This window comes from Mauremys mutica, chromosome 1, assembly GCF_020497125.1.
Source record: "Mauremys mutica isolate MM-2020 ecotype Southern chromosome 1, ASM2049712v1, whole genome shotgun sequence".
In the NCBI taxonomy this organism is placed as follows: domain Eukaryota; kingdom Metazoa; phylum Chordata; order Testudines; family Geoemydidae; genus Mauremys; species Mauremys mutica.
The window spans coordinates 70,065,893-70,088,439 of record NC_059072.1 but is presented as its reverse complement, the minus strand read 5'-3'; the positions used below and the strand labels follow the sequence as shown (position 1 = coordinate 70,088,439).

The 22,547-nt window shown below is 42.7% G+C and overlaps 1 protein-coding gene across 4 annotated transcripts in view; it reads left to right on the top strand.

Moving 5' to 3' along the window:
• The window catches only part of CAPS2 (calcyphosine 2), a 56,297-nt gene extending 35,481 nt beyond the window's left edge, over positions 1-20,816 (top strand). For 3 of the 4 annotated variants that reach the window (XM_044996863.1, XM_044996864.1, XM_044996869.1), the window contains exons 15-19: positions 8,406-8,482; positions 9,385-9,539; positions 12,563-12,682; positions 13,895-13,991; positions 18,829-20,816. In XM_044996863.1, coding sequence (XP_044852798.1) covers positions 8,406-8,482; positions 9,385-9,539; positions 12,563-12,682; positions 13,895-13,991; positions 18,829-19,004 — 625 coding nt within the window. In that variant the 3' untranslated portion in view covers positions 19,005-20,816. The remainder of the gene's footprint in view (positions 1-8,405; positions 8,483-9,384; positions 9,540-12,562; positions 12,683-13,894; positions 13,992-18,828) is intronic. The other variant, XM_044996878.1, reaches the window with a different exon arrangement.
• Positions 20,817-22,547: the final 1,731 nt, after the last annotated feature.

The following is a 22,547-nucleotide window of genomic DNA, read 5'->3' as shown; positions in this document are numbered from 1 at the left end:
TTCTGCAAAGCCATCCACTATTTCACGCACATTTCCCAGAGTCATGGTCTTTGTAGCAGGATGCGATTTATTGCCCTGCACACTTGCATTAATGCAGCCCCAACAGTCGGCTGGAGTTGCCACATGCTTCCACACAGCATTTGCCACATGCTTCTCCACCAAGAGGGCAGCTCTCATTCTGGTGTCCTTGTCCTGCAGGCCTGGGGCGAGCTCCGTACACAGCTCCAGGAAGGTGGCTTTCCGCATCCAAAAGTTCTGTAGCCACTGCTCATCATCCCACACTTGCATGATGATTTGATCCCACCATTCAGTGCTTGTTTCACGAGCCCAAAAGTGATGGTCTACCCTATGCACCTGCTCTGTGAATGCCAAAAGCAATCTAGAGTTGCTCCTATCCATATCATGCAGAATGTTGGGCGCCTGCAAGTCTTCTTCAGTTAGGAACTTCATGATTAACTCCACTGCCATCCACGATGTCTTCATGACAGTCAGCAGAGCAAAGGAGAGCAGTGTGGGATCCATCCCTTCTCACAAAAATGCTGAGGTACACAGCAAAGAAGGGCCATTGAGAAAAGACTGCGAAAGAAAACCGGAAACCCATGGAGTGCTGAGACAGAAAGCAATGCATCATGGGACATTTGGAACTGTCTCAAGATGCACGGCAATCTGCTCCATCGTCCCACAACACTTAATCATAGAATCATAGAATCTCAGGGTTGGAAGGGACCTCAGGAGGTCATCTAGTCCAACCCCTTTGCCAAAGCAGGACCAAACCCAACTAAATCATCCCAGCCAGGGCTTTGTCAAGCCTGACCTTAAAAACCTCTAAGGAAGGAGATTCCACTACCTCCCTAGGTAACCCATTCCAGTTCTTCACCACCCTACTAGTGAAAAAGTTTTTCCTAATGTCCAACCTAAACCACCTCCTCTGCAACTTGAGACCATTACTCCTTGTTCTGTCATCTTCTACCTCTGAGAACAGTCTAGATCCATCCTCTTTGGAACCCCCTTTCAGGTAGTTGAAAGCAGCTATCAAATCCCCCCTCATTCTTCTCTTCTGCAGGCTAAACAATCCCAGTTCCCTCAGCCTCTCCTCATAAGTCATGTGCTCCAGCCCCCTAATCATTTTTGTTGCCCTCCGCTGGACTCTCTCCAATTTATCCACATCCTTCTTGTAGTGTGGGGCCCAAAACTGGACACAGTACTCCAAATGAGGCCTCACCAGAGCTGAGTAGAGGGGAATGATCACATCCCTCTATCTGCTGGAAATGCCCCTACTTATACAACCCAAAATGCCATTAGCCTTCTTGGCAACAAGGGCACACTGTTGACTCATATTCAGCTTTTCGTCCACCGTAACCCCTAGGTCCTTTTCTGCAGTACTGCTACCCAGCCCATACTTCTTTAACTTGCTGGCAAGAATACTGTGGGAGACTGTATCAAAAGCTTTGCTAAAGTCCAGAAATAGCACATCCACTGCTTTCCCCTCATCCACAGAGCCGGTTATCTCATCATAGAAGGCAATTAGGTTAGTCAGGCATGATTTGCCCTTGGTGAATCCATGCTGACTGTTCCTGATCACTTTCCCCTCCTTTAAGTGGTTCAGAATTGATTCCTTGAGACCTGTTCCATGATTTTTCCAGGGACTGAGGTGAGACTGACTGGCCTGTAGTTCCCTGGATCTTCTTTCTTCCCTTTTTTAAAGATGGGCACTACATTAGCTTTTTTCCAGTCATTCTTAATGAGAGAAGGACTGTGGGATAGGTACCCACAGTGCATTGCTCACACTGTCGATGATGGTGGCCCCACTGTAGACACGATCTGCCAAGAGAGGGAGCAAGTGTGAACATGAAATTGCAATTTTTATTGTGTCAACATCACTTTTGTCGACACAGATTGGTAGTCTAGACATGGCCTGAGTCCACCGTGGGATGCTTGATCAGGAGCATGAGGATTTTGTTGGAGAGGAGAACCCCTCACAGCCTGCTCAGGGATAAGTCTTGCAAACTTCAGAGACTTTGTAAGGCAGCAGTTCATAGTGTTAATGAGCAAGTAGTGAAGTTTTAAACCCTTTCTCCTTTGCTTTTCCACCATGAGGGAAGTATTTGCCGCTTTTCTCCTCACAGAGGCTCTCTCCCAGAACCCTATATCCAGTTCACTGCCCTCCCCACATTCTGCAGCATGCCTGGGCACTCAGAGAAACCTGTCACTCATGTAAAGTCCTGCCTCATGCTGCAGTATAATGGGAATTGGGTCTATCTGGTTTTCAGCCCATGGGCCCTTGCTGTGTCAGGGAAAGGGGCTCAGTCTCTCCCTCTTCCCTTCTTCCCATCACATGCTGGCTCCACACCGAAGGAGTACTTCAGGCAGTCTGTGACCAGAACAGAGGCACATGAGCACTCTACTCCTCATGTAGCTGCACCATAATGGAATTACAGGAAGGTAAGTGAGAAATCCCTTCTCATGTTCAAAACAGCTCCTGTGTTACTGAGTAAAACCCCAAGGCCTGGTCTACACTGGTGTGTGTGTGTTGGGGGGGGGGGCGGATTGATCCAAGATGCGCAACTTCAGCTACGAGAATAGCGTAGCTGAAGTCGATGCATCTTAGATCGACTTACCTCCTATCCTCATGGCGCGGGATCGACGGCCATGGCTCCCCCATCGACTCCGCTTCTGTCTCTCGCCCTGGTGGAGTTCCAGAGTTGATGGCAGAGCATTCAGGGATCTATTTATCGCGTCTAGATGAGACGCGATAAATCGATCCCCGATAGATTGATCGCTACCCGCTGATCCGGCAGGTAGTGTGGATGTACCCCAAGTGATACTAGATCTCCTAAAGTACTCAAATGAGTGCTAGCCAGTGTGTGGGAGCAGACACACATCCTTTCAGGCTCCTGAGTACATTTAGTAGACTATTCCCACAAAATTTGTACCAGTCCCCCTCCTTGGTTTTGGGATTCCCAGACCAGGATGAACCGTGTGCTATAACCCTCCTCTGAACAGCCTAGGAAAGTACCGTACACATGACCAAAAGAAAAAAGTTTAAACTAAAATGTTATATATAAACATAAAGGAATTTTGTAAGTTTTGAAAACGTAAGGTTGGTTCAGTGCTGCCTCTGAAAGACGGTCACATCTTCAAAGGGGGACTTCTTCTGGGCCAGATTCCTAATTAGGGACAGTAGGCATGTGCCTAGGGGTGCCCAGCTTCTGTGGTGGCTTAGAGCATGTTCAGTACCAGTGGTATCCCTACCATCAGTAGTGCTGCTTCCTCCCTCCCTCTGGGCTCACTCTGCCCTTATATCTGGGATACCAAGGCTCCTTTGCATCTAAGTCAGGGTCATCATCCTCCCGCTCTCCAATACAGTCTGATAAGCTGTTACGGGTACCAGAATTGGTGCATGTCTTTTCGTCGGGATGGAGGTCCCTGGCCTGGCGCCTACTGGCCACCAATGTCTTATCCATGTCAGTGGCACCCATGCAATCCATGGGATGCTCCTTGGTCAAGGAGGTCACGCTCCTCATCTCTCTCAGAAGTCAGATTGCTGGCCAGGTCTGCAGTTGTGACCATCTTTCCACTGTAGGCCCAGGCACCGGTGGTCCTTATCTGTGTGGAGCCACCACAGTTGTCCTGTCTGGGTCCATAAACCCTGGAACAGAATCCAGCTTTGGCTCAGTTAAAGATCTTGTCTTCATCTCTGGATGATGCTGTGCTGCCTGACTCATCCTCCCTTTTGGTATCAGAGGATTTTGAAGATGTACCAAGACCTTTTGCGATGTGTAGCTGCTTCCCTCGGTACCCAAGCTGAGTTTTTACAGGAGAACACCCACAAATGGATGGACATTCTACAGCTGTCTTCCTCTGGGAGAGTCACCTTCCCTATCAACGATGCGCTCCTAGAATTGGCTAAGGCCCTCTGGAACACTCTGGCTCCAGTACCGTTTGTGGATAAGTGCATGGAGAAGCACTATTTCATTGCCATGCACAGATTTATGGGGTTTTATTCCTTTCTGGCCCCAATTTCCCTAGTTGTAACTGCGGTGAACAACAGAGTCCAGCAGGGCAGGTTTAAGTCCACCCCCAAGGATAAGGGACTCTAAATGATTGGACCTCATGGGCAGAAAGAGTTATACCTCCTCTTCCTTACAGATGCAAATTGCTAACCAGCAAGCCTAGCTGTCCAAATATGACTTTTTAACTGGACAGCTATGTCAGAGTTTTCAGACCAGCTGCCTGAGGCCTCACAGGAGGAATTTCGGGCCTCTGTCAATGAGGACTGTTTGGTGGCTAAAATGTCCTTGCAATCTGTGCTTGATGGCTCAGACACATAGGCCAGATTGACACCCTCTGCGGTCATCATGAAGAGGGCTGGTTGCATATTTTTGGTATTACGCCCAATGTTCAGCAAGCTATTGAGGATTTGCCCTTCGACAGCCAGATGCTGTTCTTGGACAAAACTGATGAGACACTGCACTCCTTCAAGGACTCCAGGGCTACCTGTGGTCATTGGGGGTGTACACGCTCGCAGTGCAGAGACGCCACCATGGTGACTAACAGCAGGAGCCACAGTGCATGTTCTTCCCTCCTCTGAGGCAATGGAACTATCCCCAGAAAGAGGGATAGATCCCACAGGAGAAAGCAGTCTGGCTTGGGGTTTGACCAGTCCACATTCCAAGTTCCCATTTTAACTCCTGTTCCAGTAGTTGCTTCTCTGTCTTCATCTCACCTCTTTGGGGACAGGCTGGCCCACTTTCTTAATACTTGGGGCTTGATTACTACCAACAGCTGGTAACCCTATCGGATTGGGTTATGCCATCCAGCTCTTCTCCGTCTCTCTTCAGTGACCCCTCTCATGAGATACTGCTCCTCAAGCAGCTCTGCTCTGTGCTGGCGGTGGACGAGGTTCCACCAGAATACCTGGTACTTCCCAATACCCAAATCCAAGGGAGGAGTAAGATCCATCGTCAGCCTTCGTAGACTCAACAAATATATCCGGTACATGAGGTTCTGGATGGTCATTCCATCAATTATCCTCCCTGCATTGTCTCAGAATGACTTGTTTGCTGCTCTAAACCTTCAGGACACCTATTTTCACATGTCGATTTTACCAAGCCACAGAAAGTTCCTTTGGTTCATTGTGGCGGAATGCCACTTTTAGTACACAGTGCTTCCATTCAGCCCGTCTTCTGCCCCCTGAGTTTTTACCAAGTGCATGGTCATTGTTACAGCGTATCTCAGGAAGAAGGGGCTTTACATCTTCCTGTATCTGGATGACTGGTTACTGAGGGGCAGATCCAGGGAGCAAGTTCTTGCTCAAATTAGCACCACACTGTAGTTGCTAGACTGTCTGGGTCTCATCTAAACACCGTAAAGTCAATCTTGGCTTTCACTCAAAAAATTGAGTTCATTGGGACTCTGTTAGATTCCATCAATTTGAATGTGTCTGCAACTCCTGGGCCACACTCAGGTGGTCCAGTTTGCAAAGTTGTGCCTTCACCCCCTTCCATTGCACCTGCAGAAAACACAGGTTTCTTGGAGCAAGGACTTCTCCTTCATATGGACCTGGACAACCTATATTAACAGCCTGGGCATCAGAAAAGATGTGTAATTAAGTGGGATTTCTTGCATTAGTCTCATCAGTACTTCTTGGTATCCAGACAGAGCTCAAGCAGGAAATTTCATGAATTGATCTGGTCAGATTATGTTTCTGGTGTGAGGGGAAACAGAAAGCTCTTTGGGGCAGGGATTGGCTCTTTATTTATTACAATGCCCAACACAATGGGGCCCTGGTGTCCATATACTACCATAATACAAGTTATAATCATAACCACAAATTCTGGTGATCTCAGCCACACTAGAGTTTCTCCAGGTTGGTTGATTAGAGTCCTGTAACCATAGAAAAGTGGGTAACAGTTCTAGCATCGTTCTTTAGGTGGGCTCCCCATTTGAGTATCATCAGGTGTCAAGATTAGTCAGAATGACAGATTAGACAAGTCTGTGGCAGGGCTTTCTAGATGACGTTAGGTCCAAAAGACGGAGTTTGGAATTAGTTCCTCTGTCCATTCAAGAACAACTCTACTATTGTTGTAGGAAAAGGTTATTCTTTTAGCTCCAGTAACCTTTCTGTTCAGAGTAAATTCTTCCCACAATTCCTGTGAAATGATTCTTCCATCATTTTGTTGCAGTGCTTAGCACCTCTGAATGTTGAAGCATAAATGGGCATTAGGGTTACAGGGCTAACTGCACTTCGGTTCCCTTGGTTGTCTCTGTGAGCTCACCCTCTAGAGCCTTTACCCACCCCAGGGTGGAATTTTGCAATTCTCCTGCTTTTAGTCAGGTTTGGGCTATGTGAGCTCACCCTCTAGAGCCTTTACCCACCCCAGGGTGGAATTTTGCAATTCTCCTGCTTTTAGTCAGGTTTGGGCTATGGTACCAGGTGTATCAACTGTTGTTACCCTGCAATTCCGACTGAGTTTGGGAGTCTGCAGCCAGAAGTAAATAGTGACCACACAGACTTCTTAAAATAAATGTATTGTTTGTTTAGCAGTAGAAACAAAGCACTGAAGGAAAAAAGGTTTTAAAGCAGCCTACACACATCTATCTTGCCATCTGCTGATGGTAACCAAGGGAGACATAACTTTCAAACACCCATGGCAGGTTCCTGTGTCTGCTCGATTCCCCTGATCAGCTGCTGGCTTTTTCTTGAGAGACTGCCCCTTTAAATCCTGCCAGAGATTTTTTGTTCTTCTGTGTTAGATGGGTCCTTGGTTGTTCCTAGTCAAAACCAGTTTTGTAAGTTATCTGGAGACCGAGATAGTCAATACTAATATAATCAAAACTAACAGTTCTGGCATTGGCCCTTAGCAACTCTAACCTGTCAGTTGATGGGTGGATTGCTGTCAGGAGCCATCTCCTCCTTCTTGCTTGCTTGTATTCCAGACTGACCCCAGTGAGTTAAACCAATATAGTCATACAGAAAACATTTCAGTAACCAGGCCAACGTACAGTATCAATAAATTATTACAAGGCAGCTCCAAATCAGTCAGATTACACATCTCAGTTGTACCTTGTTCATTTCATTCTATCCAAAATAGAGGTTTAGGGCCTCAAAGTTGTTGCAGGCAAGATGTTAAAATCCTGCACCTGGGAAACTATGAAGAGGAGTCAGGATTCCCTCAACAAGGTCCATTGTGGCATTATGGGAAAAGTGTATGAGATTCGTCAGCGGAAGATTTTCAAAGTAGAGTTCCATTCCTCTGCAGAATGGTAGGAAGGTGTTGCTGGGTTTGTTCCCAAATAATTCCTTAAATGACAAAATTCTTGCTCTGTATGGTGGGTCTTGTATTTCTGCTAATTATTTGACTCTGATAATAATTAAAATTCTGCGTATCCTGTGCCTCCCTATTTCTGTGATTCATTGCTCACTGCTTCCCATTAGTGGTGAATGAGGAGAGAAGCTGTTCAGCAGAGTGAGAAATTTCTTACCTGATATTTTTTTTCTGTTAGCAGCTTCTCTTCTTATTCAACCCTCCCCAGCAGTCTGGTAAATGACTGTAACCAGGGCCGGCTCCAGACCCCAGCGCACCAAGCGCGCGCTTGGGGCGGCATTTTGCCGGGAGGGCGGCAGGCGGCTCCGGCGGACCTCCCGCAGGCATGACTGTGGAGGGTCTGCTGGTCCCGGAGCTCCGGTGGACCTCCCACAGAAATGCCTGCGGAGGGTCCGCTGGTCCCGCGGCTCCGATGGAGCATCCGCAGACGTGCCTGCGGGAGGTTCACCGGAGCCGTGGGACCAGCGGACCCTCCGTAGGCATGTCTGCAAGAGGTCCCCCGGAACAGCGGGACCGGTGACCGCCAGAGTGCGCCCCATGGCGTGCCGTCCTGCTTGGGGCGGCGGAATTCCTAGAGCCGCCTCTGACTGTAACACAATTTGTTGTAACAAATTGAATTTTTTCTCTAAATGGAGACCTAGATGTATAATTAACTTAAGGTTATTTATATATTATATCAGTTTGTCATCTTAATTCTAATAATTGGTTGCTGGAGTATTTCTACAGCTTTGAAAAAACTCATAAGGTGGCCTAAACTAAAGGGAGGGGTTTAGTACTAGAGCCTCCAGCAACACCATTGCTGCTGAATTCCACAAGTGAGAAGTGTTTTTTATTAGTGATGAATGAGAGAAATTGCTAACAGAAGATTATCGGGTAAGAAATTTCTCAATCCTACTGTTATTACACAAGAACATTTTGTATGTCAGTATCTATTAAAGTTAAGGCACTCAGTTAGTGTGCTGACGAGTGATATAAGAATCATGTTTTCTTTTTTTTTCTGTTCAGAATATTTTTGGTAGCAAACTTTTTGTTTTGGTAATGTAGGTAACTTTATCATTATGAACTGATTAATTTTAGAACTACTTCTGTGGGAATCAAGCAAGACATTACCCAGCAAGAGATTGATGAGAGCAGAGTTTTCAGGGTTGTTCAAGGTTTGTATACTTACCACAATTACGTTTAATTTTTTGTTAGTGTCTTTACTACTCATCTAAAAGAGCACTAAAAAGTTTTTTAAATTATTTCTATTTTAAAGAAATTAACACAAGCAAGATATTTAAGTTAATACAATAATTATTACTACTTGCATCAGACAACAGAGAAAAGGAATGCAAACATAAATGTCTTTCACTTTGTGCTTTAATCTTTGAGAAATTTTTTTTTTTTTTTTGGACAAAGGAAAAGCCCAGCACAAGCTCTTGTGTAGATTAGTTACAAATGTAATGTGTCAAATGTTGCTTTCAATAATGACATAACGTATGAAAGAAATGTTATGGAACCCCATTCATGTGACACTGAATTTTAATAGATTTTGCCCATTTGTCACTGATACAGCATTGAGAAAATAGCTTTACGTTGGATAGCTCTTTTGGTCATTCTTAATACACTGGATTTGTTCTAGATTTCCATCATCTGCATATTAAATATTTTGCTTACAAATAGAGATGTCAGGGCACATTTATTCATGTTCACTGGAAGATTTAATTCATCTGTACACTGCAATTGATAGACTTTTGGAGAGAAGACTTTACTGTTTCACATTAACATAATTCACTTCAAACAGGAATACATTAATCCAAAGTAGGAACCTTTAAGTTCACTCTGATAGGGTCCACATGGGGGATTTACAGCACAGCATTTTGGTTGCACTGCTATTTAGATCTCGCATTCCAAACTGCAGGACAGTGTTGAGAAACCTTATACTTCAAAAACAAGAGAACTTGGCTGTATGGATGTGCTGTTTAACTAGCAGTGTGGTAAGTGGGAGTTTTTTGGAAAAACACCTTCAAAACATCTTCATGTAAAGATTGTTTCCTTTATTTCTCCTGATCCTTAGGTATACTTAAAGAGAAGCTAAGTAAAAGGGGAGTTCGTGTTGTAACAGGATTAGGAAAATACTTCCGAGAACGGGATCAGAAGAGGGATGGAGCTCTCTCTAAGGCAGTCTTTAAACAAGCTGTAACAGTATTTCATTTAGAAGTGCCTGAAAAGGTAAGTCTTGATGCAACTGTAATCAAGAGTGTGATTCCAAAGCGATTGTCTTCTAAAAGTTTATGGAGTCGCTACTTGCCTTCATTTAAATCTGCAGTTTGATAACTATATTTGCTGCTTTTTTGGGTGGGTTTTGGTGCTTCTGCTTTCAGTCTCACATGAAACCCTTTTAAAAAAGTAACAGTCAGGTCCTCTTTAAATGTCATAATGAAGCAGAAAGGGCACAACCCATTTTTTTTCTTTTAGATCTCCTTTAAAATAATATTTAAAAAAAAAATCCTGGGGCCTAATTGAGAGAGGGCTAGTATACTTCCAGCTGATAGGTAGGGTAGGAGAAACTTACTTAAAAAAAGGTTACTGACTGATTGGTTGGTTGTTTTCTGTATCCTTAATTGTTAGTTTCTTTATTGTAGTCTAGACTATTCCATGTATTAGATTGGGTGGTAGATTCCCATTGCCAAAATAGATTACTCCTGGGGGAATTCTGCACTACTGTGTGTGTGCATAATTAATGAGTCCTGTATATTTTTAATTTTTTGCGCAGAAAAAGGCCTCTGCCAAAATGTTGCCGCAGTTCTGCCTTTTGCCCACCAGAGGGCCCTGTGTCAATAGAACAAAGCAGCAGCTCTTTGCCAGTGAGGGAAGAGAAAGAGGCCTGCCGTCTTTACAGTGGGCCAGGTCATTTAGAGAAAATGGAGAGACAGATAGCGTGGGGTGCTGCGGAGGTCAGACAGGGGCTCATAAGGGCTAGTGAGGGAAGACAGACTGGGGCAGGGGCTGAATGGGAGTGAGGGGCACAGGGGGCAGTGAGGTGCAGGGCCACATGGTGATGGGGGAGGGGTGCAGAGCTACATAGGGACAGTGGGTGGAGGCACAGAGACATGGGGACGGGGAGGGCGGACAGGGACAGTGGAGTGGCTGGGTGGGGCACATGAGGTTTGGGAGGGGGTACAGGTACATGTAGGGACATGGAGTGGCTGGGTGGGGGCACAGACACATGGCGATGGGGGAGGGGTACAGAGCCACATGGGGATAGAGGCAGTGGGTATCTGAGTGGAGATGGAGGGACACGTTGACAGGGAGTGCAGGAACACATGGGGACAAGGGCAGATGTGCCTGACTGAATGGGAGAGGCTGGGGTCAGCCAGGGTCTGCATGGGGGAAGCTCCCTAACAATCCCTCCCCACCCCCACCCCCCAAAAAGCCCTGTTCCATACTTTTCCCACCCACACCCAACAACCCTTCAAGTTCACATCCAGACTCCTTCCCAGAAATATACTTCCCTCTCCCTCAGCTCCTCCGTTACCCCTGACTCCCCCAAGCCTTTGCACTGCTTCTGAGGGCTGTGGGAAATACGGTTTTGTATTATAGTTTAAATGAATTATTACTCAAAGTTCTGTATTAATATGCCTAGGAAGGAATCTATTTGTCAAAAAACATTTCCTGAATCTTTTTTGTTGTCTGTATTGTTACAGACATACTTGCTGGCAGGTATTTTGAAATAAATGGACCAAAAATAATTGAAACTGGTGTGATTATATTGTGTTATTTTTACAAATAAAATATTCACATTTTTGCAGAATTTAAAAATATTGTGCACAAAATTTTTATTTTTCTGTTCCATAATTTTAAATGTTTTTTGGCACAGAATTCCCTTAGGAGTAATAGATGTTGACAAGCTGTTAGTTAAGGATCTCAGGAATTCTCTACTCTCTTACCATCCAGGAAGGGTAGGAGTCAATCATATGTGGTGGCTCTGATTGCCATTAGTGCTCCCATAACTGTTGTTTGTGTTACTGGCCTGAATTCTTGGAAAGAGTATTGCTTCTGTTGCTGCTCTTGGCTTGTTTTTGTTGACGTTGATGGGAAATGGATTTAAATGATCTTCTCTGTAAAATAAGATGATTTCTTGCAGCAGGAGGTGCTGGGTTCTGAGATTGAGTAAAGACAGTTTATCAAGTGGTTAGTTAGTCCCGAAAAATTCTGTGGGGCATGATTTTGCTGCATCTCTGTATAGGAGAAGTGGGATTTATTTGCCTCCTAAATAGCAATGCATAGGTTTTTAAGCCTTTATGGGTTGTCAGTAAACTTTGGGAATTTCAGAGGGTTTGATACCCTCCTAGAGCAGGGATGGGCAAACTTTTTGGCCCGAGGGCCACAACTGGATGGGGAAATTGTATGCAGGGCCATGAATTTAGGGCTTGGGCAGGAGCTTGGGGTGCGGGAGGGAGTGCGGTGTGCAGGAAGGGGCTCAGGGCAAGGGCTTGGGGTGCAGGAGGGGTGCAGCAGGAGGATCAAGGCAGGAGGATGGGGGCTCAGGGCTGAGGGTTGCAGTGTGGGGTTCAGGAGGGATTCGGGGTGTGAGCTCTGGCCCGGCACCGCTTACCTGGAGTGGCTCCGGGGTGGCAGCAGCACACAGTGGGGCTAAGGCAGGCTCCCTGCCTGCTCTGGCCCTGCGCCACTCCCGGAAGAGGCCAGCATGTCCAGCAATGGCTCCTGGGGGTGGAGTAGGGTAGGCGGCTTCACTGTGTGCAACCCTTGCCTGCAGGTACTATCTCTGAAGCTCCCATTGGCTGCAGTTCCCCGTTCCTGGCCAATGGAAGCTGCGGGGGCGGTGCCTGCAGGCAGGGGCAGTGCATGGAGCCCTCTGCACCCCACTCCCTGGGAGAGGCACGGGACCAGGGCAGGCAGGGAGCCTACCTTAGTCCCGCTGCGCCACGGTGCTGGCAATCCTACGGGCCGGACTGAAAGCCCTGATGGGCCGGATCCAGTCCGCGGACCGTAGTTTGCCCTCCCATGTCCTAGAGGATGGGATCAAGCCCTTAGTCTTTGCTTTAACTACCAACGGTCGGTCTGTCTTACATAATTGTTTGTATTTTGGCGAATGCAGTTGCAGTCTTTCCTTAATAATGTGATTCTCTTATTAATTTGTAATATAGTCTATTATATATGGAGCTGACTAGCTTATGTTCAGACTGGTCTTGTAATAGGTAACTTTGGAAAGTCACTCTTTTAAATTGCAGGATTTTGAGTCTTTGTGGCTTATTCTTGATGACAACTGTAATGATAAAGTCGATTATGGGGAGTTCACTCGTGCCATTATTGGGGAAATGAATGAATATCGAAAAGCATTTGTTAGAAAAGTAAGTTTGTTTTAATTATTCTAAATATGGATGTAACAATATACATGAAAAAAATCTGAAATTGTTGAATACCTGTTTTTGATCAATAATATATTACAGTTTTGATTATTTTTTGTTGTTGTTAAGTTGTGTATCTGAAATTTAGTCATCTAAGAATGTCATGCTGGTTTGTTAAACTAATCTAAATGTAGATTAAAAGGCTGCATCTGCTTTGCTTGTGTGGATTTACCCAGTTTTGATTTCTACAACTGGCACCAACATTTTTCCATTATTTTAAGAGTTATTAGCGTGCTCCCTATACTTATCCATTCTTACAGTGCAGTCTAGTGGATAGGTCACTGGACTGGGACTCAGAAGAGCTACCTTCCAGTCCTGGTTCTGCCATAATCCTGTTGGTTGATTTTGGGCAAGTCATGCCAGCTGCGTGCCTCAATTTCCCCTTCTGTCAAATGGGGATAATGACACTGACCTCGTTTATAACCATTTGAGATGTACAATTGAAAAGCACTGTGTGAGAGCAAGATATCATTTTTATTTATTTAAAGTACCATTTTGTAAGATGATGCATGTATGAAAACTGGATAGATGAAGGAATTGGTAATGTAATGTGGAGCCTTTCGTTTTCTAGGACCCTTGTTAGAATCCATCCCATATTGTAGTGACTGGAAGTTGTTAAATATTAAGAACAATGTCCTGCTTTTTGGTATCTTTATTCCTAGAGGACCTGTTTTTCCCAGTCTTATATTGAGTCACACGCTCTGTGAGTAATGCCATTGAAATAAAGGTTGAATTACTACTGCTAGTACTGTCCATGCAGTATGGTTACGGGAAATTTAACTGAGTTCTTTTTCTGCCCCTACTAGTTGTCAGTTAAGAGCTGATTACAGAATCTTTTACTGTTGTTGCTACAGGCAGAGACAACACAGCTTGATTTCAGATCCTAGGTTGAATTTGTAGTATTAGTGGGGAAAAAAATATGTTTACCTTTTATATAGAAGTCATTGAGAAAAAGTAACTATGGATTCCCACAATGTTTTGAGTCAGTTTTCTGACTAAATTGCAGACTGAGATTGCTCATGTAAAATATGTAAGTATTTCAGTCTAAGTGCAAATCTGTTATATTGGACATAAAAATATCTCATGTAATTAAATACATTAATGTCATAATTTCTGCTAACTTCTGTACCACATTTCCTTTTTATCTCTGCTTAGGCTTATATGAAACTTGATTTCAACAAAACTGGCAGTGTACCTATGGTAGATATCAGAAAGTGTTATTGTGCCAAGAAACACTCTCGAGTGTTATCAGGTAATTCATGTAAAAAGAAATATTTTAATTAGCTGGCTGATCTTACTTGTTAGCAGAGATACAGTACCTGTGAATTGTTGCTGTTATTATGAGCCATGTTTCCTAGTGGCTTGGACTTGAGGTTGTTAATTAGAATTATTTTGTCCTCTGGTCAAAACACCTAGACAAACACCAGTTAGGAAAGGTCTAGTTACTATTTAGTCCTGCCTTGAATGCAGGGGAGTGGACTAGATAATCTATTGAGGTCCCTTCACTACACTTCTATGATCCTGGGATCACCTATAATTTGTCTGTCGTCTTAGAACTGACTAGGGAATTATAGACCATCAGCCTAACTTCAATACCTGGATAGATACAGAACCAAATTGTTAAACAATCAGTGTATAAGCACCCACAGGGTAATAGGGTTATAAGAAATAGCCAGCATGGATTTGTTAAACAAATCTTTCCAAACCAACCTAATTCCCTCCTTTGACAGGGTTATTGGCACAGGAGATAAGGAGAAGCAGTAGTCGTGATGTATCTTGATGTTAGTAAAGCTTTTGATATAGTCCCACATGACATTCTCATAAGCAAACTAGGGAAATGTGGTCTATATGAAATTACTAAATGTAGGTGCACAACTGGTTGAAAGACCATACTCACAGAATAGTTATCAATGGTTTACTGTCGAACTGGGAAAGGTGTATCTAGTGGGATCCTGCAAGAGTCAGTCTTGGTTCTGATACTATTTGATATTTCCGTTAATGACTTGGATAATGGAGTGGAGAGTATGCTTATAAAGTTTGCGGGTGGCACCGAGCTGGGAGGTGTTGCAACCACTTTGGAGAACAGGATTAGAATTCAAAATGACCTTGACAAATTGAAAAATTAGTCTGAAATCCGTAAGATGAGATTCAGTACATTTAAGAAGGGAAAAATCAAATGCACAACTACAAAATGGGGAATAACTGGGTAGGTGCAAGTACTGCTGAAAATGATCTAATGCTTATAGTGGATCACAAATTAAATAAAAGCAGCAAAGAGTCCCGTGGCACCTTATAGACTAACAGACGTATTGGAGCATGAGCTTTCGTGGGTGAATACCCACTTCGTCGGATGCATTCACCCACGAAAGCTCATGCTCCAATATGTCTGTTAGTCTATAAGGTGCCACAGGACTCTTTGCTGCTTTTACAGATCCAGACTAACACGGCTACCCTTCTGATACTTGACACAAATTAAATAAGTCAGCAATGTGATGAAGTTGTGAAAAAGGCTTATACTTTCTGGGGTGTATTAACAGGAGTGTCCCATTGAGTTATGGGAGGTAATTGTCCTACTCTGCTCGGTACTAGTGAGGCCTCAACGGGAGTACTGTGTCCAGTTCTGGGCGTCACACTTTAAGAAAGATGTGGACACATTAGAGAGAATTTGAAGCCATGATTGATCAAAATGCACTATGGAAGCTTTAGTGCAAAGCAGCACCAGGGTCCACAGGGGCACTTAGTGCATGACAGGCTTGTGAGCAGTAGATTTATACCCTGGCTTGCTGTGCACTGAATTGCCATAGACACAAGCTCTAAATGTATCCAGGATATAAACTACCTTCTGAAAAAACAATATTTTTCTGGAGTATGGAGTTCACTAATCCTTTACAATTTGAGGTATTTTTACAGTTTGTAGCCCATTTTCTTTTCCGGGCTATAAAACAGGACGTACAAGGTTTAAATCTAATGTTGAAGAAAAAGGACTTTAAATCACAGAAGAAATCTAATTTCAAGAACACACTTCATAGAACAAATTAATATTGGATTATTTTTTTCAGTAATATTTCCTAGTTCCTTGAAATATTTTGTCGTTTATAAGACTATCATAGTCCATCCATCTCTAGATTGTATCTAAAAACCAGAATAAACTCCAGTCCTCACAAAAATCAGTGGGTTTTCTATTTGTTTGTTTTTTGTAAATAACTGAGTAGTTTCCAAAAAGCATAAAGCCTGGAGCATTCCCATATATTGAAGTTATTCTGTTGCCCCCTGTCATAGCACTGTTGAGTAGAATCACTCAGTCCCCTTTATGAAAGAGACAGGAAATTTTCCAAGGGATTGCTTTAGGACTTAAGACTAATTGAATAAATTCAAGCTGCATGAAAAAAAATTCAACATTTAAGGAACTTCAAGCCTGTTACTTCCAAAAGAAGTGTTCAAACAACTTTGTTCAAATTATTTCATAGTTCTAAAAAAATGGATGTATTAAAAAGGGGACTATCTAATAGAAGCAGGGAAGTACACAGCATTGGTAAGACTGCTGCTGGAAAACTGTCCAGTTCAGATGTCCACACTTCAAGAAAGATGTGAAGATTCTGGAGAGAGTTCAAAAGAGGGCCATAAAAATGACCTAGGGACTGGAAAACAAGCCTTACAATAGAAGGCTTAAGGAGCTCAACTTGCGTCCAATGAAGTGGGCTGTAGCCCATGAAAGCTTATGCTCAAATAAATTTGTTAGTCTCTAAGGTGCCACAGGTACTCCTGTTCTTTTTGTGGATACAGACTAACGGCTGCTACTCTGAAACTTATTTATCTTATTGAGAAGATTGAGAGGTGACTTGATCACTGTGTATAAGAGAGACTATATGATAGTGGGGGCTTTTCAACCTTTGCTGACAAAGGCATAGCAAGATCCAGTGTTTGGAAGCTGAAGTTAAAAATTCAGCCTTGAAATATGAGGCAGTTTACTAGCAGTGAGGGTATTTACACATTGGAAGAGCTTACTTGGGTGGGAGGGTGAGTGGTGGAATTCACCATGGCTTGGACTGTTTAAAACAAGTTTAGAGATCTTTCTAAAATTTATGCCTTAATCCAGCTTTTGCGACAAATTCTGTGGCATGAGTATGCACAGGTTGGATGGTCATGTGGTGGTCCCTTCTGCCCTTGGAATCTGGGAATTTTCCTCTTTATCCCCTTCCTTCATGGGCTGTGGGGAGAACAAGATTGCCTGCATTGCCCTCATCGTGGTCATAACAGTGGCAGCACTGCACTAAGATAATCACTAATCAAGTCTTATGCTTCAAGGCTTTAGCTGGTTGCCTGCAGGGGTTAGGAAGCAATGCATTTCCCTGAAGCACAATTGGCCAGATGTATTCTGGGTTTTTTTGTCACCTTCCTCTGAAGCAGTAGAGATTGGCCACAGCTGGAGATGGGACAGCAGGTGGGGTGGAACAGTGTTGTGAGGTGATAGAGGGAATCCTCTTTCTGAAATGCCTGGCTGGTGTGTCTTGCTCACATGCTCAGGATGAAACTCCTAACCAGATTTGGGGATGGGAAGTAATTTTCCTCCAAGTCAGATTGGCAGTGACCTTGGGTTTGTTTTGTTGTTTTTTGCCTTCCTCTACAACAAGGGATGCGAATTGTCTGCTAGGGTCATCTAGGCCTATCTCACCTAAGCAGTTCCTTTCCATTGCAGAAACCTTGGGTGGCTGCAGATTTGGGGATGGAAATAATTTTTTTCTGCAAAAGCCTGTCAGTGGTTCCCTATTGGAAGGTTGTCAGGAATGAATTCTGCAAGGGGCTCTCCTAAGTTAGAAAGTGGCCTGGGGGAAAGTGAAGCATACCAGAGTTTACAGTAATGGGGACAGATTCTGCACAATTTAGGGGTCCAGGAGCCTGAAGTAGAGGGAGGGCCTGAGCCTCTCTTATACATTCGATTTGCCAGCTAGTGTGGCAGGTTGATACACCTAAAACTAAGAGGAAAAGAACCACTCTGAAACATCTGCTGGAAGAGAAGGTGAGCCCTGCACAAAGGCTTAAGGAATAGCTAGCCCAAGGAGGGAGGTGGCATCTTTGGAGAGAGGACTATTACTTATGTATAATTCTTAGTTTTTGAGATACACTTGAGTGGACTGCCACCCATTTGCTCTTCTACAGAGTAATTTATACTATTCAGCTTGCATATTGGAGTATTTTTCCATTTAACATTATTTATTGTTAGGTTGTTGGTTGGAGTATTTTTCCTTCTTGATCCTAAAAGGAACTAACCAAGGAAAGCTATGGGACAGTATTGGCATTGAACAGGTATCATGGTAGATGTCTTATACGATTCTCTAACTGCTAAGAACTCTAGTTAGGGGAAATACTGACTGGCCTCATACTTAGCCTGGGGACTCTCAGGGTGAAATCCTGGCTCCATTGAAATCAGTGGAGCCAGAATTTCACTTCAGGGGTGGTAATCCATTCAGCTTGTATCTTCTTTTCTATGCAAAAAGTAATGTGGGATGTAATCTTGATCAAGAAGAAATTACTTTGTGTGTTGTAATCCCAAAACTGATTTAGAATGCAAACTTTATTTCCTAAGATGTTTCTAGAGCTCTGAATTTGTATTGCACTAAAACACATTCACTTAATCACAAAGATTAAATTTTCAGTAATTCAGAAGTGTGCTACATACTGCATCATTCTGTTTTGGAGGCCTTTGAAGAAGCCTCTGATCTCACTATCCATTTAAATCTGTTTTGGACGGATGGTGTTGAGGAGGTGGTGATGGTGATGATGATGATAAATGTGATGAGTTGTCCTATGTTATGAAGATGAGACAGTTCTAGTAGCCTACACCAAGTGAAAATAAATCTCCACTATTCAGATTGCATTACTCATGTATAGTAAACTAAATTCTGGTTAAAAGTAAAGACAGCAGTCATTTCTTTTGACAAATACATTTTAAAATCAAAATTTTGTAGTTTCCTAAAGGAAAAAAATCTTCACAAACACAATTTAAAAAGTTTATTTTTCCATAAATATATCACATGTTATATATTGAGTGTTCCAGAGAATGTGTTTAATGGCAAGTAATATTTTAACAGGTGATGCCACAGAGGAAGAAATTAAATCTTCATTTCTAGAAACACTAGAGGATGCCTGCAGCAATTCCAGTGAAGTGTCATACTGTGAGTTTGAAGATTACTATGAAGGATTAAGTATTGGAATCATGGATGATGAAGATTTTGTTAATATTTTAAGGAACGCTTGGGGAATTTAGAACTGAAGAATATATAGAATGTCATAAAAACCCCACTCCAAATGTGGAGTAAATTAAGTGAGGATTTATTCTTGATACGAGTTACTTTTTGAATGAATGTTTCAAATTTATTTTAATAGTCTGAAAATATTTGAGAGTAAATTTTCAGAATGGTATATAAGTTATGCATAAAGCTCCCTTTAACATTTCTTTTATGTAAATTTTGTGTTTTATTAAACTGTAAAATTTGTAATAGCTTTATGCACTTCCATCTGGCAGTAGGATCATTGTCTCATTAAAATACTGTAGCTTATTTTAAAAACAGTAATCTGGAATACAAACATAGGTGAAAGGATACATGCAAGAGAAAACTTACTATGCATCATAAGTACCAGTTGTATGATGTATTGTTGAGAAGCTTTAGATTTGACTATATATATTATATATGCACACAGTGTTTTTTCTCTAAAATGTGTTGCTCATAAAAGATGACATTTGTTTTATGAAATGTGTAGGGCCAGATACTGCTTGGCTCTTATGTTGATGAGAAGGATGCAAGTCATCTCTCTCATCTCCTCCGAGTTGTGGAGAGATCCACAATACTAAAAATGCATAGAAAATTAAGAACATTGCATACCTCCTTAATGTTCTAATTTTCAGAGCAAAATACAGCTTGTTCTGAATATATTTACTGATCTTCATCAGACACAGTAGATTGAACCACAGGTTCTCCAAAGATTTCAATGAGATGCTTTTGACTAGAGTTTGGATATACTGTGCATACTTGTCTTTAGGTTATAGAAATGTGTTCCAGGGCTTGTAATGTACTTCAGGCCTTACAACCTGTTGCTGAATTGTTTTTTACAAACAAATAATAGATTTACTCTTTCTAGATGTGTGACTTGCATAAATTCTGCTGCTATGATCATTATTTTTGGTGGAACCTTAACGGTAAACTCCTTAATCCACACTGATAGGTTTTTTCTTTTTATTTTCTTTTCTGTTTTTAACCTTTCTAAGAAAGCAGCAATCACAACTAGAAACATTAAATTTCCAGTCCACATCTGGCTCAAATTTTCCTTACTACTGTAAATATTTAATCAGTTGTGCCTTTAATAAAATATATTTTGTGAATCCTGATTCATTGTATTAAAAAATGGAAAATGCCTTATTGATTTTTTTCTTATTATATTTCATAATAATCTTGGTGAAAGATACCTTTAACACTAGGGCCCATTTGGAATAAGACTATATATGTTCAGTCTTGTGCTGTTAAAATGTAGTTTGCCTTGTACTTGTCTGATTGCATTGTGATTTATGATCTGTCTTGTGGTCTGTGGATAACACAAGTTTCCTCTGTCAGACAAAACTTGTTGCTCACAGGAATTTGAGGACAACCTTGAGATTTGTTGGACTTTAGTCACCCTCTTTGTCAGGCTTGTTTATTCTATCTGTATTACCTTTTCCTTTACCTATTTTTTTTTTAACTCATGCCCCCTTGCCTTCTGATTGTTAGTTTCTTGTAGCCGTTGCTCATTTTGAACCCTTGCTCATTTTTAACATCTCTTCCTGCTGTATTTACTATTTTTGTGTTTAACTTTCCGTTTTCATATGTTCTGTTTCTGATTTTTGTTTATTTTAACCATTTCCTATTTAATCATGTCTTACGTATCTTATGTTTACCTCTTATAACTCTTATGTAATTGTCCATCGCTCCCCCCCGCAATAAAGATGTCCCTTTTCCTTTCACATTACCCATTGTCATTCTGTGATAATTTACCCATCAATTCAGCTCCAAGTGAGGGATTCTCTCTGTTGTTTTGGTCCACCATAAACCTGTATCCATGTCTGCTCTTAAAGAAAGAAAAGTTCCATGAATGCTTACCCTGATACCAGAATTCTTCTGGGGGTTGATAAAAGGTACACTTCTCCACACCTGCTGGAAACTACCCTCCCTGGAGAAATTTTGTGGACTACCTGGGATGAAATTGTGGGTCCTGGGGAGAAGAGATGGACCTGATGGCCCTGTTGGGTGTCACATGTATCTGTCCTAGAGGTTTTACAGGTAAGCACTTGTTTATGTGCTAAAAACACATACACCAAAATGCCATTTTTGTTGATCTTTTAAAAAAAATCATCTGTCCCATTAAACTCATTGACTTCATTGGAGTTAACAGCAGAGATGTGTTCAACCCACTGCTTGTGTATGTGTGGTCAGTGATTTGGGAACTAAATACGGGTCTACAGCTTTAAGGTAGTAAGCCCAAAATGTTCTTCCTGTAAACAGCAAAATGCTAGAAGGAAACATGGAAATGAATATCAGCTAGCTCATAGAAGAAACTTTATTTCTCAGACAATGATTCTCCTGTTTACCTAATTTCACCAAATTGCTAACACATGTTGGGCCAGCCTTAGCATGTAGATTACAAAATATATTGGCAAAATTGTCTTCTCATGTTAAAAGCATAGGGGAATGTTTTGCGAGGAAATCTCCATGATGATGGCTTCTCTCTTCATCTTCTGCCCACATGGAAAGGTTAGGAATTGCCCCCAGAAAGCTGCCCCCCTGCTTGGTGAATTCCTGGCATGACAACTATCTGTACAGAAGCCCTATGGCTCACGTCCCTTGCAATTTATGTCTTTGTCTTGCTCTTGTCAGTGTCTGTTCTTTGTCACATAAATCTGTCACTTTTTTAAAGATGAACATAAGTCCGTAGTTATTTTGCACACATTTTTTTCTTTAGATCCTGAAGGTACATTCTCCTCGACAGTCATCCACTATAAATACTGAGGGCTAGATTTTTAAAAGTATTTAGGCACCTAAAGATTCCAATAGGCACCTAGTGGAATTTTCAAAAGTGCCAAGGTATGTGGGAGTTAGGTACTTTGGCACTTTTGAAAATCTCAGAAGTCTATTTGAATTTTTAGACTCCTAAATACTTCTAAAATGTGGCCCCAGGACACTGGAGATTAACATCTCCAATCAAATGATTATGTTCTGAGGCTGAAAGACTCAAGTGTCTAATGTTCTTCTTCGAGTGATTGCTCCAATGCATTCCAGTTAGGTGTGCGCGCCGTGCGTGCACAGCATCTCGGAACTTTTTTCCCTAGCAACCCCGGCGGGCCGGCTGGGCGCCCCCTGGAGTGGCGCCGCTATTGCGCTAAATATATACCCCAGCCGGCCCGTCCGCTCCTCAGTTCCTTCTTACCGCCCGTGACGGCCAGTTGGAACTGTGGAGTGCTCTTCGTTCTCCACGATCCCTAGCGTTTACATCTCTTGTATATAGTTAGTTTTTGTAGTTAGTTTTACAGTTTAGATGGTTAGTATAGATAAGGTGAAAAAGGGGGGTTTCCCCTTTTTACCTCACCCGGTGCGGGCTCATGCCCAAGGCACCGGGCTTTAAGCCCTGCGCGGCGTGCCAGAAGCCTATGCCCATCGGAGACCCGCACGACGCCTGTCTCCGTTGCCTGGGAGAAGGGCATAGAACGGACAAGTGTTCGATCTGCCTGACTTTTAAACCGCGGACCCGAAAAGAGCGGGACATCCGTCTAAAGCAGATCTTA